Below are 17,018 nucleotides of genomic sequence, written 5' to 3' on the forward strand. Positions count from 1 at the left end.
ACGCAGAGGTAGCTCAGTAAGGGTACCTGCAGTGTTCTGACTATTTAGCATTGACACAACCACAGTCAGGTACTGGCTGCTTGAACTCTTCCTAGATATTTTGAAAAAGTGAGCACTCTTTCTGGGCCTCTTGTTTTGCCATTCAAAACCAACAGAAAGAGTCAACAATTTCAGTGGGATCAGGATCAAGTCTTTATATACTCTGGAAATTCAGGTTTACGAAAACAGAACAAAAGGAAACTGTCCTGAGTCTGGAAGAAGTTCCCTGCTGCAAGCAGAGTGTTTAAACCCAAGGGAATTTTTCCCACGTGGAGCCAGTTACTACTTAGCATGCTTAAGGAAGGGGAACCTTGAATTTGGCCCGAGAACATGCATGCTATTCTCTTCAGTTCCTCACAGGTGGATCTGCCTGTGCTATCTAGGCATGCAGTGACCAGATCCATGGGCTCACTGCCCTTTGCAGCAGTGGCCAGTGAGCAGGGAGCACAGCCCTGGGGGACACAGCACTAGACACTGTATCCATGGGCTCACTGCCCTTCCCATCAGTGGCCAGTGAGTACAGAGCACAGCCCTGGGGGACACGGCGCTGAACACTGTCCCTCAGCCCTCTCACCTGCTCAATAGGGAGAACTCAGCCCCCCTCCAGGGAATGAAAGAATTCTGAATTTTACCACCTCCCACACCTTCATCACATGGTTATTTTATTGGTGATGACAATTCTGGACAAGGTTATGCTGTCAGCCCCCCGTGGTTCCTCAGACAGACAGCAACAGAGACTGACCTCAGGTACAGCACTGACGATCGGTACCAGGTTACTTCCCTGTTCTTCACAGGAATAACGGACTAGAAATAACAGACTAGGTAAACCAAGCACATTGTTTTCACTAAGGCAAAAGGATATGAATTTCACATGCCTACAGTCACAGACAAGATCTTTAGTTTGTGCAAACGGCTACAGCCATCTCAGAGCTATAACTTACATTTGCTGAAGATCTGCTCTGAGGTGTCTGCACTCAGTCGCACCATTAGCTGCAATGTTAACCATGACACACGTGAAACTTCTGCTGTTGTAATGATCCAAGTTTGACCTATTTCTTTAATTCCTTTTAATATTTTAATGCACAATTGCCAGCATAGTTTTTGCAGATGGTTATGCCTCCCAGTCTGGACTATGCACATTTCTGAAATCTTAATCTCCCAGACAAGATGCATTGCTGGCTACATGTTTAAATACATGCCTGCATTCCTTTCTCTTCAACTTCTCATATAAATAGTATTTTATATTCTTTTGTTATATCAATTTATTAAAAAGAGTAATATTATTTTTTAAAAAGTTGTAGCTGATTGTCAAATGAGCTAAGATAGCATTTCTATTACCCTAAGGATCCTTTCAATTAGGAAAAAAATCCAAACTGCAATTGTCAATTTTCTTGTCCTCAAAAAGTATTATTCATTACCCATGCAGTAATAAAAAAACCAGCTTGGCTTACTACATAAAGGCTCCGTTTCAATATTAGCATCCTAAATTCTGTCACTGCAGGTCTCTGTGCATTGCACCAGGGGAAGAAAAAGAAAAAAAAAAGGAAACAAAAAATTTGTGTTCTTCAGGGGTAAATTATAAAAAGATCTCCTACCTGCAAACACAAATACTTCACTCATAACCCAAGCACCAGACCATTTCTTTGAAGAAGCTTATGAGGCATTTAAGATATACAATGGCACAATATCATACAATGGAAAGAATTTTCTTGAGAAACCATTAACTTTGAAGGAATGTCTAGACAACTGTGTCAACAAATGCAAATGATTCATGCTTCTCAGCTTCTATCTAATGGATGGCCCCATGCTGAGTATACACAAACTCAGAAGAAAAAGGCATGTCACAGTCATATGACTAGAGTGTGTAACAGAGTCACACAGAAATTCAAGTCAGTCTCAGAAAAACATCTTCAGAAAGCTCTTCCCCAGGGTAAGCCAGCAGTGGGATAGGCTTCTGGTCATTTTGGCTAGTTTAAAACAGAGACTTACAGCTGGTGCACCCTGGCTTCAAAGCAGGGGCAATGGAAGAAACAGCTGTCAGTCATGACCATTCACGTGGTTAGAAAAATAAAAAACTAAAGGACTCCAAAATACTGTACAACCTCTTGCAGTAACCAACAAAGTGGCTTCTGGAAACAATGCTTTTGCCAAAAATGCATCTGTAAGGCACTTACCAGGTATCTTTTTATATATATATATATATAGATAGATATAAAAATAAAATATGCACTGAAGCAACATTCACAAAACCCAGTTGTCTCAATTGTCCGCGTGTACAGTATAGTACATATATACATTCACTGTGACACAGGCCACCTCCACAATTATACCTTCACGGGTGCTTTGGGCTGCCTGGTTAACTTCAGTGCCTGTGAAGAGGAAACAAAACAGTCATTTTGTGTTTTTAAAAGACAACCAACAGCATAAGAGAAGCTTTTCATTTATAAGGGACAAGAAAATGCTGTGTGCGCTTCTGTGAGGCTGAGAGAGGAGTCAGTGCGGAGCTGCCAGGCCAGTCTGGGTTCTGCAGTGATGTTTGTGCCTCTGATAGCCCATCACAATCTCCACACACACAGACAGCCTTATAGAGGAACCACAAGCACTATGGCTCTAGTGACAGTGATGGAAGTGCAGGTGGGTCTCAGATACCTTTCAGAAAGCAACTATTTGGACCCCACTCAAACCACTTGTGGCGCAGATAGAAGAGCTTCTGACCCACTTAGAGAAAGTCTGTGAAGAAAATTTCTGCCAAGACCTTTGTGTTCCCTGGCTTCCTTCCACATAGCTTGAAGCCTGCTGAAATGACAGTCACTGCTGCAGTGGTGGATGTCATGGACCTTGATATTTATACCTTCCTTCCTGAGAAAAGTAAGAATAAGCCAAGGTCCATCAGTCCAGAAGTGACCTTATGCCAGTGGACACCTGGCGTTTTTGCAGCTCTAGTCTACTGCTGCTGAAGGAGAGAGAAACCCCAGGCCTTTGTTTGATGGCAGGGGCCAGCTCTGTTTTCCCTGCAGAGTTGGCCAACTATGGTAGTTGAGTTATTTATTCAGGGTGTGACAGAAGTTCAACTCAATGATGGGTGATCATGCTCCCAGTCTGGAGGAAGCAGCCTCTCTAACTTAGGTGGGAAATGAGACAGGCTTAAAAGGTGTTATGGTTTCAGCTGCTCCTGAGTACCGAGGTGCTCGCTGTGGAGGATGCCAACTGCTGGTGTGCTCTGCAACAAAAAGGCTCAGTGCTCTCTGGTGCAGGACAAATTGGCCTGAGAGGGAAATTAGTGAAATTTGCAAAATCCCCAAATTTGGGCCTCCATTTTCCTTAAGTCTTTTGGGTGAAGAGCCCTGACAGAGTGGCATTTTCCTGTTGAGGGTGAGAATTCTCATTTGCAGCCAGTCGGCTGAAACAAGCAATTTTCAGTCTGAGAGGTATCTGATGGGGCTTCTTATTGTAGATATTAACCTTTAATATTGTACATTTAAAGCTTGTAAGCACTGCTTGAAAATCACTCCAGCACAAATGTAAATCCTTAAAAAAATCTTTAAAAATAAATAGGCTCTATTCCCCTCAGAAACACCAGCATTTAACTATTGTTAAATCTAGCCTGTTTGCGATTAGGCTTTTGGGTATTATTCAGCAAGAGACTTTGGAGAGAGACATCATTCCACATTTTGTTTGGGGAAACAATTTTTTAACTTTGTAGTTTGGCAGATTCTGCTGCCGTATTTACAAACTAGAAATACCTTAGTGTAGATGAACCTCTAAATATTTAAATTCAATTTCATACAACCAGATCACATGTACTATCATAATTAAGTAAGAATGTCACTGCAGCTGAGTACTGTGACTGGATAACCGTCTCCCCCTGCAAGAGAGATGCCAAAACGAAGCCAAGGTGTTTGTAGAAAATAAACATCAAGGGTGATGATGACATGTTTATTTTCAAAGCGGGAGACCATTATCCAGTCAAAACATTCACTTCTATTATACTTATTGCAAATGTACCAGACCCAACCTCATTGACTTTTTTTTCAAAGAGTAATTAAAATAACATTTGTGAATAATACAGAAGACCAACTGAAGAAACTGCTTCTACAGAACAATAATCCCCCAAAGTGGTTCTACAATAGCATTACAGTCTGATTAGCACAGGAGGTTTATTTGATGCTTAATGAATAAGAAACTAGTGCTGGTGAACTGTAAATCTCTCCAGTGCTGCTTGACTGTTCTGATGCTCTGTTTAAAGGCTGTTTTAACTTGCAGCAGCTGACAGCAGCCCCTAAAGGCCATTACTACCCTGAGGATCAGCGAGGTCTGGATGAGCTCCAGCTGCACTCCTGGTGTTGGCAGCAGAGAGCAGTGACATGCTGAAGAGAAGTCAGCATTCCAGGGATTGTTCTCACACTAAATTAACTTTAGGCTATCTTTCTGCAGGAATTGCACGGAATTTTGGTTATACAACCTGTAATGTGTCTTGCTAATCTCTGATTAAAAGAAAAACCATGACTTTCAGACTATTGGATAGATGACATCTGACTCTCAAATTTCCATTTTCAGAGGCTAAGATATCTTAAAAAGGTCTGATTTCTGAACTCAGTTCCTGAAAACAGGGAGTTTTTCTGCTTTTTAGAGTTCAGGTAGCACATGAAGATCACCGATTTTTAGAATTTTAGCATTCAGGTTAGCAAGGTTACTATAGTGGAGTGAATCTAGTAAAATGACAACCTGTTGGGTTTTGCTGAAAACTGGAAATATGAGAGTTATAAATAAAATTCCTACACTCCTAAGTGGAGAATACAGGGCACTGGTGGAGCTGGGCTTCCCACACTATGAAGCATCACCAAAAATGGCTGTTGAGGCTGCTTCAGTTGCCACAACATCTTGATCTTTATTATCTCAGAACATTAAAAGACAGCATTAAAATCTATTTCCTGGACTAGCTTTTTGCAAGGAGGTTACTGCTGTTCTGAGAACCCAACTAAAACCACTATAATTATTTAATATAAATCACTGAAAGGGTGTCAGTACCTTCAATTTGCACTGAAATCAGCATAATTTGAGTCAGTGATGTTGATGCCAAACTCTCTAGGTTACTGTCTATAATCCTACAATCTATCTCATGCCATAATTTTGGCATGAAATATGATGCACCAGACTGCTGTTGACTTCCTGCTATTTTTTCCAAGTAGAAAAAATATAACAGTTTTCATCCTGCTCCAATCCAGTTCAGAAAGTGCCCTCATTTTATCTGATATCCCCAGCTCCCATGCCAGCAGACACATCACTGTCACTTCTCCTTCATAAATGAGATCCAAAGCTGTGATGATTAGCTAAAGATGGATCTATTTTTATGGGATGTACTCTACATTCATAATTTGAATGAATTTTTAATTTGAATTAACTGTAGAGGTCTAACTTCAAGCTTTGAACTTTTTCAGTCTTTTCAGACCCCTTTCCAAAGGGTATAAAGTTCAGCACTTTTAATTTCATACTGCTCTGACTATCACTGTCATAACAGAAGCAAAGAAACAGAAAAATTCCTACCATAGGATCACCAAGAAGGAACCTGAGGAGTTTAGGATATGTGTTTAGGTTTTTTTTTTTCCTCACAGCAGACTTTCCATTATAAATCAAATCCAGCAACTCTTACCTTTTGCCTAGAAACCATCCACGATTTTATTGTTGGTACCAACAGGCTGCCAAGAAGGATCTGAGCAGGATGATAGATGAGCAAGGGGACAGAAATTAAGGACAGGTGCTCATAACCTGCAAATACTATCTTCAGCATGGGAATCCCTGCAGGCAGAAAAACAGGAGAGACGCTCTCACCTCAGACTTTATGCTCCAGATAAAAGCAAAGCATTTGATGTTACATTGACATTTCACCAAAATAAGAAAGAAACCCAAAAGAAACAAAATGAAGACTCAAAAGTTTTATATATTAAAAACTCCAATCCAAACCAGCAATACACAGCAGAGAAAGTTCTATGGCAGAAAGGGAGGAGTAGGGAAAAAAATCTTTTCTAATTACGATAATAGTTGTCAAACTGCTGCTGAAGGCTTAATATACAATGCATTCTGCTATTGCATGACTGTTCAGTTGCTGAGCATAGTTCTGTGCTGCTGATTTACTATTTCCTCTCACTGAGCTGCTTTGTGTTTGCATGATTGTCCTCCATCCAACCTGCCCAACTCCTGCTTGTGACCTTCATTCAGTCTGGTCACCACTGGAGGAGGGCTGTGTTTTCCTGATACACTCCCTGCCAGCTGGTGAGCACCCAAAGGACAACCTTCTCTACTTTGGTTCCTGCAGTCCAGGCAGAGAGTCAAGTATTCTGCTGGTGAGGGCTCACTTGTAAGGGAACAAAACTACTCTATCTATGTGTTTCAGAAGAGATGAGCATGAGGGAGAAAAGGTTTAGTGAACTGAGTGAGCAGTAAGAAGTGGTCATGCCTATGAAGAGCTAGGCAGAGCTGGAATACAGAAGTTCCTAGATGGGATGGGCCATTTTTACTCAGACCTTGAATGTGCACTCAACAGTGCTAATTTTTTTTAGACATCTCCATGCACAATCTTGATATGACAAGTAAAATTAAATTTCATTCAGTTTTGCACTAATGAAACTGATTATGTTTACTTTGAGCATGTTGTTGTTCAAAATTATCTATTTAAATCCTGGAACTTCGCTATCATGCTCCACAAAGTGCAGGTGTGGGCAAAACCTGCCACTGGCTTTGTCTTGCCTGACCAGGTATTTGTATCATCACCAACCAGAGCAGCTGGAATTCTTTGGGAGCCTCCTGAGAACACAACTTATTTTCTCCCTCATCTTAGGAATCTTCCACCAACATTAACCATGCAGCAAAGCAGATTACACACAGTTTTCACAGAGCTCACCTGAGTGTCCCATAGATGACAGAATGGTTTATATTGGAATGGACCTTACAGATCATCCCCCTGCCAAGGGGACAACCTTCCACTAGACGAGGTTGCTCAAATCCCCATCCAGCCTGGCCTGGTCTTGTCTCCTTTCTTAGCAATGACAAAGAGCTACACTTGTGCCACATGCCCCTTCTATTTCCCCATCAGAAGATGTTTCAGATCAGGCAAAGTTGCCATGTTTATGTAAACTTTCTTTATATCTTGGATAAATTCCCATTCTTAACGCCCTTTCATGTTTCCCTCAACAAAAGTTGCCTCTTCCCCATGTGAGCAAACAGCATATTTGTTGAATGTCACAACTTTACCAGTGCCCCACTATTGCTGACACCTGACTAGGCTTGCTGAAATCTTCAGTGTTTCCACAGCACCACTTCTTGTAATTATTTTTATTAGGTTCATCACATTGCACCGCTAAAAATCTCATTCCCCTGCTAGTACCCTTTATTTATGTGGATATTTCCAGGGAATAATCAAATCAAATAAATAACAGCTTGCATGCTTAATTTGAGTATTATAATTATCTTCAAAACAACACCAAGGACCTATCACACCACAGGCCTGCTGACTATTAACAGTAATTTCTGGGGCTTGGGAATAGATAGTATATGGATAGAAATTAAATGGGCATTTTCATTATACTAAGATATGTAATTTACTTCATATGCCCATCATACTGTTTTTGTAAACAGATAAAAGTTTCATTGCTTGTTTCCAAGTCTCAACTTGACCCTTGTGGGTCTTTTCCTATTCTCTAATCTCAGAAAAATAGACTAGAGTCCCAAGCTATGAACTTGCCATATTTATGTGTGTAAGACAGTACCTGGTGTTTTGGTAGTGCAATTTCATCCACAGATCCAAAAACACTTTAGTAAGCTGAGCAGGACTCCTACAGAGAACCAGAAACACTAAAATAACCAGCCTAAGAACACACAGAAAACTAACAGCAGAGACAGGAACAGAACGGACCCAAAGTGACTGAGATGTGCTTTAGATTACTGCACATTTTCTGAAAGAAAAGAAATTCCAGCCTAAAAGGTAAATTCTCTAGAGGAAAGCTATTTCAGTAAACTAGGAAAAGAAAATTAAAGTTGTCAAATATAAATACAAAATACTATAATTAGTGTGACAGTATAATTAGATCACTGGGTGGAAAGAGGTTCTTAATTCACAGCTTGTTTAAATACATGTCACAACAATAGGTTCCTGTAAGCTACTAATGTGCAATTAAAGTTCCTGTTGGTGAAAAAAAGAAATAATAATTTTTGCACCTAACAAATAGTTCAATGGAATAAAAAAATAAAAGCCCTGCTGCCTTTTTATACACTTTCTGATTTTTTGTAATTCCAACTCTGCCAGTCTGCAACTCTCAGAAAATATTTCATGACAGAGATCCACAGCACAGTCACAAATGCTTGCATCAGTAACATTATCTAATAAAGAAAATGAAATTTGTGTATATCTTTCAGATGGATAGCAAGGAATGAAGGTGCTAAGCAAAAATGTTATTTTGGTCTGTCCACTGCTCCTTCCCTCATCTTGTCTAGCATATTGCTTTCAGAGCCAATGGAGTTTGACAGCTACTTGCAAAGACCCTCACTCACTACATATCATGAGATCCAAGTGACAAGGTTCTCTCCTGTGGTTTGGTGCCAATTTGGGTGGCTTTGCTCAAAGTAGGGGTTTAACAAGCTATTGAGTTTCTGAAATATTTTAAAGAACTTTATTGCATGAGTGTGTGTCCAGCTCCTGGATCAGAGCTGACCAAATGCATGACAGGCACGAGTGGGGGTTGTATCCCATCCTCCTCCAAAGAAAGAAGAAATGTTGTATCCAGCTGGATGAGAAAGCACCACCTCACCTGACCAGGACTAGAGAGATGAAGCAGAAGGGAGGAAGCACAGAGATCAATCTACAGATAGCCCTTCCAAACAAGATAATTTTTAACACAAATTTCCCTCTTCCCTTTAGCCTGGCTATGTTTTCCTACCAGTGAATGTTCCCACCTTCCTCCTTGCTCTTTTTGTATTTGTATTCTCCCTTCCTCCTTTTCCCTCCTCTTCTCCACCCCCTCACTTCTGGCCTCCTTGGGTTTGTTTCCCAAGGCCTTTGATTCTGCTCATGGTAGCACTGTAAATTTTGGGTACTTCCACTAAAACCACTAAGCTCCTCTAAGGGCAGTGGGCACTGACATCACAGTCCCACTGCAGCCCAGAGAAGAAGACAGGCCTGTGATATGGAGTACATTTCATTTTTCTCCCTGTTTGTGCCCTCACTCAGCTCTCTTTTTCACATAAGCGCTTTGCAAACCTGAGGAACAATCAGCAAGAGAAATACTGTTTACCCATGACCTCCAACCAGGGCAAGGAAGAGTGAGAGGACTGGTGTTACAGTGGGTCCAGGAAAGCCCTCTTTGCTCTCCACTGCTCCAGGGTATTCCAGTTGGCTTCAAGGCCGTGGTGTATCAGCCCTGGCCAAAGGCCACTGTTTCTTTAGTAGCCTTCACAACTGAGAGCTATTTAAACCTTCCTCCAGCTTTGCACACTGAATAGCCTCCCATAGCTGCCCCCTTCCCCTTTGCTACTTTCATATTTTGTAGTCACCTTCTTAAAAGGCCCATGAAAATATTATGCTGCACTTCACTACATTTAGTTAACTGTAAAATAATAATAATAAAAAAACCCTAAAAGATTTGAAGGTATTTTTAAGATAATTTAAATATAGGACTCTTTTCATCTAGCTATCACTGCAGTAATATAAATGAAGCAAATTAATTTTAATGCTCCAAGGTACTGATTCTGTGTCACTGTCACTGACAGGATCCAACTAGACTTTATGAGATGGCATTTGACTTTATGGAAGTGAGCACTATGCACGCATTTACAATTTTACAGGGACTTTAAGCTGTCATGCTGAAAAATGTTTATAAAACATTAATCAAAAAATGCCTCTTTAATACAATGCATTGTCTGAAAGATGTTAGAAGGCACATATTGTAAATGGATTCTTTTTCTGACTAAAGTAATTTCTACCAAAAGCCTTTCCCCACTGCTATACAAGTACACAGTGTGGAGAGATAAAGAGCACTTTCTCAGCACATTACTACCTGATCCAAACACTTGGGAAATCACTAATGTACAGCATGCCATATTTCCATGTCACACATGACACATTTGTCTAAAATTACCCAACAGAGTTTGACATTGCAGCATATTCCTAAGCAGAGCTTTCAACTGACATCTGCCAAGTAAGAACTTCAAGTAGGAGCTTTCTTCCTCTAACAAGCAAGTAAGAGTTTTCTTTTATCCTATACCCATGATGGAAGTGATAAAACAATAAGTACTGGAAATCAGGGTTTTTTCTATTCTAATATGTTTATTTTATGCTCACTGGATGTGTAAGCTCCCCTTAAAGCAGTGTTTCATTATTTGCTGTTTTCTATCACATTGCAGTGGGTACAGAGAACTTAATAGAACATTTTTATTACCACTGAAACACAGGCCATTATCTCTTGCACCCAAAGCAGAATTATTGCCAGATGCTTTACTTACGTACTTCACTCTATAGGTTTTTTCCCTTCAGTGTTTTCATAACAAACAATCTATCCTAAAACTTTACTGCTTACATTATTGACACACATTCCACATCACAAAATGCTGCAGCATTTCTTCTCAGGAAAAGAGATTTGGGGCAAAGCAAAGAGGTCATTCACTAGGGCTGTGGAACCATCAGGCATTCAGGAATCAGAATCCCAAAGAACCCTCGCAGAGAGGCAGTGGGAATACTTGGAAGAAAAGCCTTAGCCTCTGGATTTTCACCTCTCCCTTCTACTCATCTATGCATTTCAGAACTCTCAATTGCCACAATCTTCGAGTGCAATACTCAAAATGAATCAAGTGCATGATGGCAGCTTCTCAGATGCTCTCCACGCTACTCTCCTTCTGAAGGATCCTCTCAGGGATTGATGTGAAGAGAACATTATTGGTCAAATAGCTATTTCTTTTTTCAGCTGAGAAGAGGCCTGTGAAGAGGGGCATATATTGCATTAAACCACTCCTAAGCTGTCAGAGCAAGGGGTTCTGAATTTCCACTGCAAATACAGCGCCAAATGACCTGAAATGTTACTGCCAAGTTTCAGAACAGCACTGCATGCAGTCCAGTGACTGCCTGGCAGAAAAGGGTGGTGAGATTCAGGCAAAGTCCAGTACAGAGGATTAGAAAAATGTTGTTCACACAGAGAGCTATCAGAATGACAAGTTTTTCCTAATCTCATTTTAAAACTTTAAGGGTTTTCCTGTTTCTTCCCAGACAAATCATTACTATGGTTAGTTTTGAGAAGCCAGAAGTTCATACACTGTGAAGGATAATTAGGGATAGACAATGTTTCTTGCCCCTATTCAGACTCTCTTACAACATACTGAGATCACAACAGAAGACGCTTTTGACAAATTAACTGGTTAAGGATTCTTTTTCTCCATCCATACCCTCCCAAAAGCATGCCCTGAACTCCAGTTAAATGCTCTTCCCTCAGGATCAGTTTCTCTCAGGTATGGGAATGGCTGAACAATATTTGATAACACACAACAACACAAATATTTGTTTGCTGCTGAGTATTCCCATTTCAGCCAAAGAAAGTACCTTCCAGTGTAATAGGAAATCACATTACACTGGAGAGAGAATTGTGTCTTTTGCCCACATACATGCTGTAGGAAGACTTGTGCTTAAAACATTTTCAGGGAATAAAGACATTTTCATATTTCAGGTCAGTGACAAAAAATAGGCTCACAAAGTGGTAAAAACAAATATCTGAGGGGAAGAATTCACAAGGCACTGTGAGATGTTAAGGGAGCCTGGAAGAAATTCAGGGGCAAACTGCAAAATGGAGGCTGTCTCAGTTCAGTTCGGAGGGCTGCATGGACTCTAATCTTCAAAAGCATTTTCACCTTCATCCCTCTTCTTGGAAAGAATAATGATTTATCTGAATATGCAACATGCCCTTGCATTACATTAAATTATTTACCTCTTTTGCAAGACTAGAATTATTGGGAAGGCTCTGCACTGAATCAGTGATGTGATGACACACTGGCCGTACAGTTATGCTGGGATGCAAGAATTTCTACTATGTTAAGAAACTAGACTGGTCTAAAGTTAAGAAGGAGAAGGAGGAAAAGCAATTAATGATAAAGAAGATATTTCTTTTGCTATAACTCTAGGTAGAATAATAATTAAAAAGAAAATCTAATATGCTTTGAATGCTTTCACCAATTCTTTTTCTTCAGGTAACTGGCTTACTACACTCAACACAGAAATCAGTAATTCAAGTGTAATCTAAGTTCAATTACTAGGGAACAGCACATCTTGATACCATCAAAGTTTTAAGTAAATAAAACTGGAAAAAATGGGAGGAAGAGAAAGAAAGTACAGTTTGTCTATTCCTGGATTTTCAACGAGTGCATTCAGATTAGAAGTGATGTTTCATGAACAGCATAGGCAATCTTACCAGCTGCTAACAATGAAACATTTAACACCAACAACTGAAGACCACTGCCTCAGACTACAAACACCTCCACCTGTCTGGCAATATGGTAGTAGTAATTAGTTAACAGGGAATTCAAGAATGATTTGAACCACTGTATGTAGTATTTTATATGTGACTTATCCTTAATTTGGCACCACAATGTGGGCACAGCAACGTTGTAAGCTGATACTCAAAGCACTTCAGTGCTTTTTTTACTGCTTGGATATCAGCTCATTCTTCATACACATCATCTGCTCAAGGTAAATTACAAATTCACTATCAAAGTTTAAATGAACAGAATTTAAACACTCCCTTCCCTTCTCTGTAATTCTTGTAGCCAACACTTTTTGAAGGTTTAATAGGTCAGACCTAGTAATGAAAGGAATTCCAAACAAAGATTGACAGGTGGCCTAAAAACGCAAAGTTGAGATAAGATTAATTTGATTATTTCCTTGAATGTTACTGCCCTCTCCACATACATTGATGCTAAGATTTCTCAGCATTAAAGTTTTGATGATGTGGATTTTATTTACACGTATTATTAAAAAAGCCATTAAAAACATGCTTTATAGTTGTTCTTATTGTATTTGTAAGCAGGAAAGAATTATGTTTCAACCTGTTTCATACTACCTTTTAATTAGACTTTTTAAAAATCTTTTTTCTACCTGAAACCTTGATGCAAAGGAAAACATGACACAAAAATTCATTAAAAATGGTAAGCCAAGAAAACTTTTCTTTTCATAAAGAAAAAAGTATTTGTTAGGAATAGCATAATTTTTACTTTCTTCATCATCTGATTTCTGTGGCCAAGAAAAGAAAGTATAAGGCCAGAAAAGCTTAATGCTCCATTTGGGAAGGCATTTTGGGGAAACACCTCCCTGCCTAAAAATAATAAGGGATACTGTTTCCTATTCTAAAACTCTGTGGACTCACGTGCTTGCAGTGGTCATGGCAGCTTTTAGATGTGGATCCCTCTTCCAGACTCACAAACTGTCTTGCAACAGGAGATTTCTAAATTTTGCGGCTGCTGTTGATTTTTCACATCTTTGCACCCACTGCTTTGGAAGTGTCTGAAGTCAGCAGCTCAGATTGTCTGCCAGAAGGTGCACTGAGAGCAGCAAATGTAGATGCAGCTCTCTCAGGGAGACTCAGCATCATCTTCAATACTCGCCAGCTTTAGTATGGGTGGCACTTGTAGCCTTTCCCAGCTTGAGGTAAAAAAAAAAATAAATCTTGAGTCATGTCCAAACATGGATCTTCCCAAGGGTAACCTGTCAGCTGTCTGTCGAATATAATGTAGTTTCTTAAAGTAGATAAATTAACTTTAACTGGTTTTGGTGGGGAGGGAGAGCTCCTGTGTCATTATCATTTTACAGATGGATATGTGTGTTTACTTTTTTATTTCATTATAAAGAGGTATGAGCTTGCTGTCATTAAAAACCTGCAATCTGGTTTTTAGTGTCTGATCCAATTACATGTACATCTGGAAAGACACACAACCAAATAAATAATTGGAGAGGTGCAACTCTGAAATGACAATTGTTATTCATCGATCTCTTTCTGCAAGTCGAGATTGAGAGATGTAAACTTCAAGTGAATGAGATCTCCTGGGTGAGATTCTTCAGTTCAAACACAGTAAACAACTGTTGTCCTCTGATGCACATTTTAGTACTGCTGGAGGCAAACTTTCTAAATATTAATAAAAAACCTATACAGATGAAAAGGAAGCCCTGGGAACAGGTACAGCATTTCTTGCCGCATTCTAAGTCTAATCCAAGAAACATACGTTTCAGGTCAGAAAGGAAAGGAGATTCCTTGATTTACTCCAGTATTTCCCCTTCTGGAATCACAGAGAGGTCAAAATTGAGTAAACTGCAACAGATTAGATATACCAGACTGTGATACTAGTGGTTAGAAACCAAATAAGTGTCCTATGCCACTGTAACTCCCTGAACTATGCCATTTTCTACGTTCAGGCTGGCTTGTGCCAGCACAGTTCCCTCCTGGAAGCACAGCCCCTAGGAATGGGATGGCATGGGATGGGGGAGGCAAACAGGCTGCATGGCCAGCCACCTGTGAGTAATAAGAAAAACAAAAGAGATGCTCTGGCATGGACTATCCCAGCAACCCCAGCCTGCTCAAAAGAGTCAGTCTGACTTCTTGTGAAAACAGCCCCCTCAAGTAAGTGCTGGATGATTACAGTGGAGTCAGTTACAGAAATGCTTAGACATGAAAGATGGCATTTCAGCTCGGGGGAGATCTGTCTGTGCAGAACACTCATCCTATCCCAAGTTACAGAAATCCTCTGTCTGTATTTCAGTTTGCTAATACTCTGATATGTATCTATATAAACATATCTACATAACATCTTATATAGGTTATATATAACTACAGTTTTGCAGCTGTATTGGAAATAGGTAACAGCATTTCCCAGGCATTCTTTGGGGTCTACTGAGAAAGAATACATGCCAATTACTTGGTAATAACCTGACTAATAATACTGTTTGGTAAGAACTAAATGTTGGTTCTAGAAGACTGCTGAGCTAGGAAATGTGATCCATCTGCCCTCAAGCTGGCCTGCAAAAGAAAGATGCTAAAATGAGAGAAGTAGATCCAGGTGCTTCTGCTCTCCCCAGTGTACATCTCATGTCACACAAATCCCTTGGTTCCTATTTTCCAGAGACAGAGCTGACTGGCCCAGCCAATCAGTTGCTGCTCCTTAAAAACAAATGCTGGGCAAAGACTGAAGTGATGGGAAAAAGGCCTTCATTTTGGTCCAAATAATCCCTGTATCAAAACTTATGAAAGGTTCTAGCAGTCACTGAACCCACTTCTGAGAGATCTCAGAAGCAGGAATGAGAGAATTTTTCCCAACTCTGGCATTGGTGAGGGGTCCAGACACGGCCTTCAGAAGACATTTCTTCTTTGAAGCATATTCCTTCCATCAGCTTTGCTTCTGCCCCAAGGGACAGCACCTACCAATTCTAGGCAGAGGAGTAGCCAGACAATTTCTGCTACATCACCCTATCATACATCTGGGGAAGCAATGAGATTGAAAGTCTGTAAAATATATAATATGCAAATTCAAGCACTAACAACACCAAGAAAGACAACCGGATGCCAGCAGTAACATCTCCTGTTCAACAATCCTAGGAAAACTTTTAAAGTAAGAGACAGCATTAAAAGTCTTGCTCTTGAAAACTTCAGAGAGAAATTAATTAGGACTATTTTCTAGATCTTTATGTAAGTCAGAGGAATTATTCACCATTTTACAGCTAGTGACAATTAGTACCTTGATGAATAACCGCCTCAGAGGACAATTCTTTGCTAGGAGCAGAGAAAAACTATCACATTTCAAAAATGCCACAGAATAGCCTCAATACTCACTTAGGACAATGCACTCAACTTTGCCATCTCACTTTCTATTACATAATTATTAACAGATGCCTCCTTTTTAAAATCAGCATTATCCACCTTTTATCTTAACAAAATTTAGAACATTTTGGCATTTTGTATTTAAAGGAGAAAGGTGATTATCATTACACAATAAGAGTCTGCACTTCATTAGTACAGCATTTCAGTATATTATTTATCCTGAAAAATCTTATGAGGAGCTATCTGTAGAAAGCAGGCGCAAACTCTAGGTAGCTGTGAGCAGCTTGGAGCTGTAAGTGAGCACGATGCACTGTCACACTGTGCAGCTGGAGCTCAGGGGAAGGCATGGGCTGGTTAAACAACAGCCTGGATGAGCCCCTCGCAGACAACCGAGTTGTCTCTGACCCTACTTGTGCACTACACCAGGCTTTTAAGAGTTATTCAAATACTGTCAATTGTCTACTCGTGCAGTAACAAGCTGAGTATTTAAAAATCAATCTGAATTAAATTAAAACAATACAAAAGAAAGTAGTGCTTTCGGTTTTATTTCTAAAATAAACTCTATTCTTTCCTGAAAGTATTTTGTAGACTAGAAACTTTGATTGCCTTACTTTCAGAAGTCCAGGGTGAAAGAACTGCTACATTGCTAAATCCAAATGAGGAAAAATACAATCTCCATCACAAACAATACCCTGATTTTATTACAAGGTGGTGTTATTTTTATTGCTTTGTTTTGTTTTGCTGATCTGCTGCTCATCATACCTATCATATTAATATCTGCTCTTGTAGCCAAAATAGGTAGCAGTACTCTGATATCTGCTGGTAAAATAATTTTGCATAGTAAATACCAAGAATTAAAATGAATGTATTTTTGACAATCCTGCATTTTACTTTTTGGAGTTGTAATTTCTAGCTAGTAATTCACTCTCTGAAAAAATAAAACAACGTTCCATATTTGGCTGCAACTTTTGTGTAAGTGCAAGCAACAACTGCAGTATTTTTTTAAATGAGCCACAGTGATAGCTTTGCACTTCCTTGAGGCCTCTTCTCTTCTCACTGAATGAACTCCAGGGAATGGCATCATGTCGGGCTTTCCAGATGGATTATGTGAAGCCATAGCTCAATGTCATTTTCAATAGCAAGGCT

At 39.8% G+C, this 17,018-nt stretch overlaps 1 protein-coding gene across 1 annotated transcript in view; it reads right to left on the reverse strand.

Annotated features, from left to right (window-relative positions):
• SLC10A7 (solute carrier family 10 member 7) overlaps positions 1-17,018 on the reverse strand; it is a 162,735-nt gene that overhangs the window by 5,971 nt on the left and 139,746 nt on the right. Inside the window, exons 11-12 of the mRNA XM_071555632.1 lie at positions 5,690-5,835; positions 2,370-2,408 (exon numbers count right to left, since the gene is read on the reverse strand). Of these exons, the coding sequence (XP_071411733.1) occupies positions 2,370-2,408; positions 5,690-5,835 (185 nt within the window). The remainder of the gene's footprint in view (positions 1-2,369; positions 2,409-5,689; positions 5,836-17,018) is intronic.

The sequence above is a fragment of the Pithys albifrons genome, chromosome 5 (assembly GCF_047495875.1).
Source record: "Pithys albifrons albifrons isolate INPA30051 chromosome 5, PitAlb_v1, whole genome shotgun sequence".
Taxonomy (NCBI): Eukaryota; Metazoa; Chordata; class Aves; order Passeriformes; family Thamnophilidae; genus Pithys; species Pithys albifrons.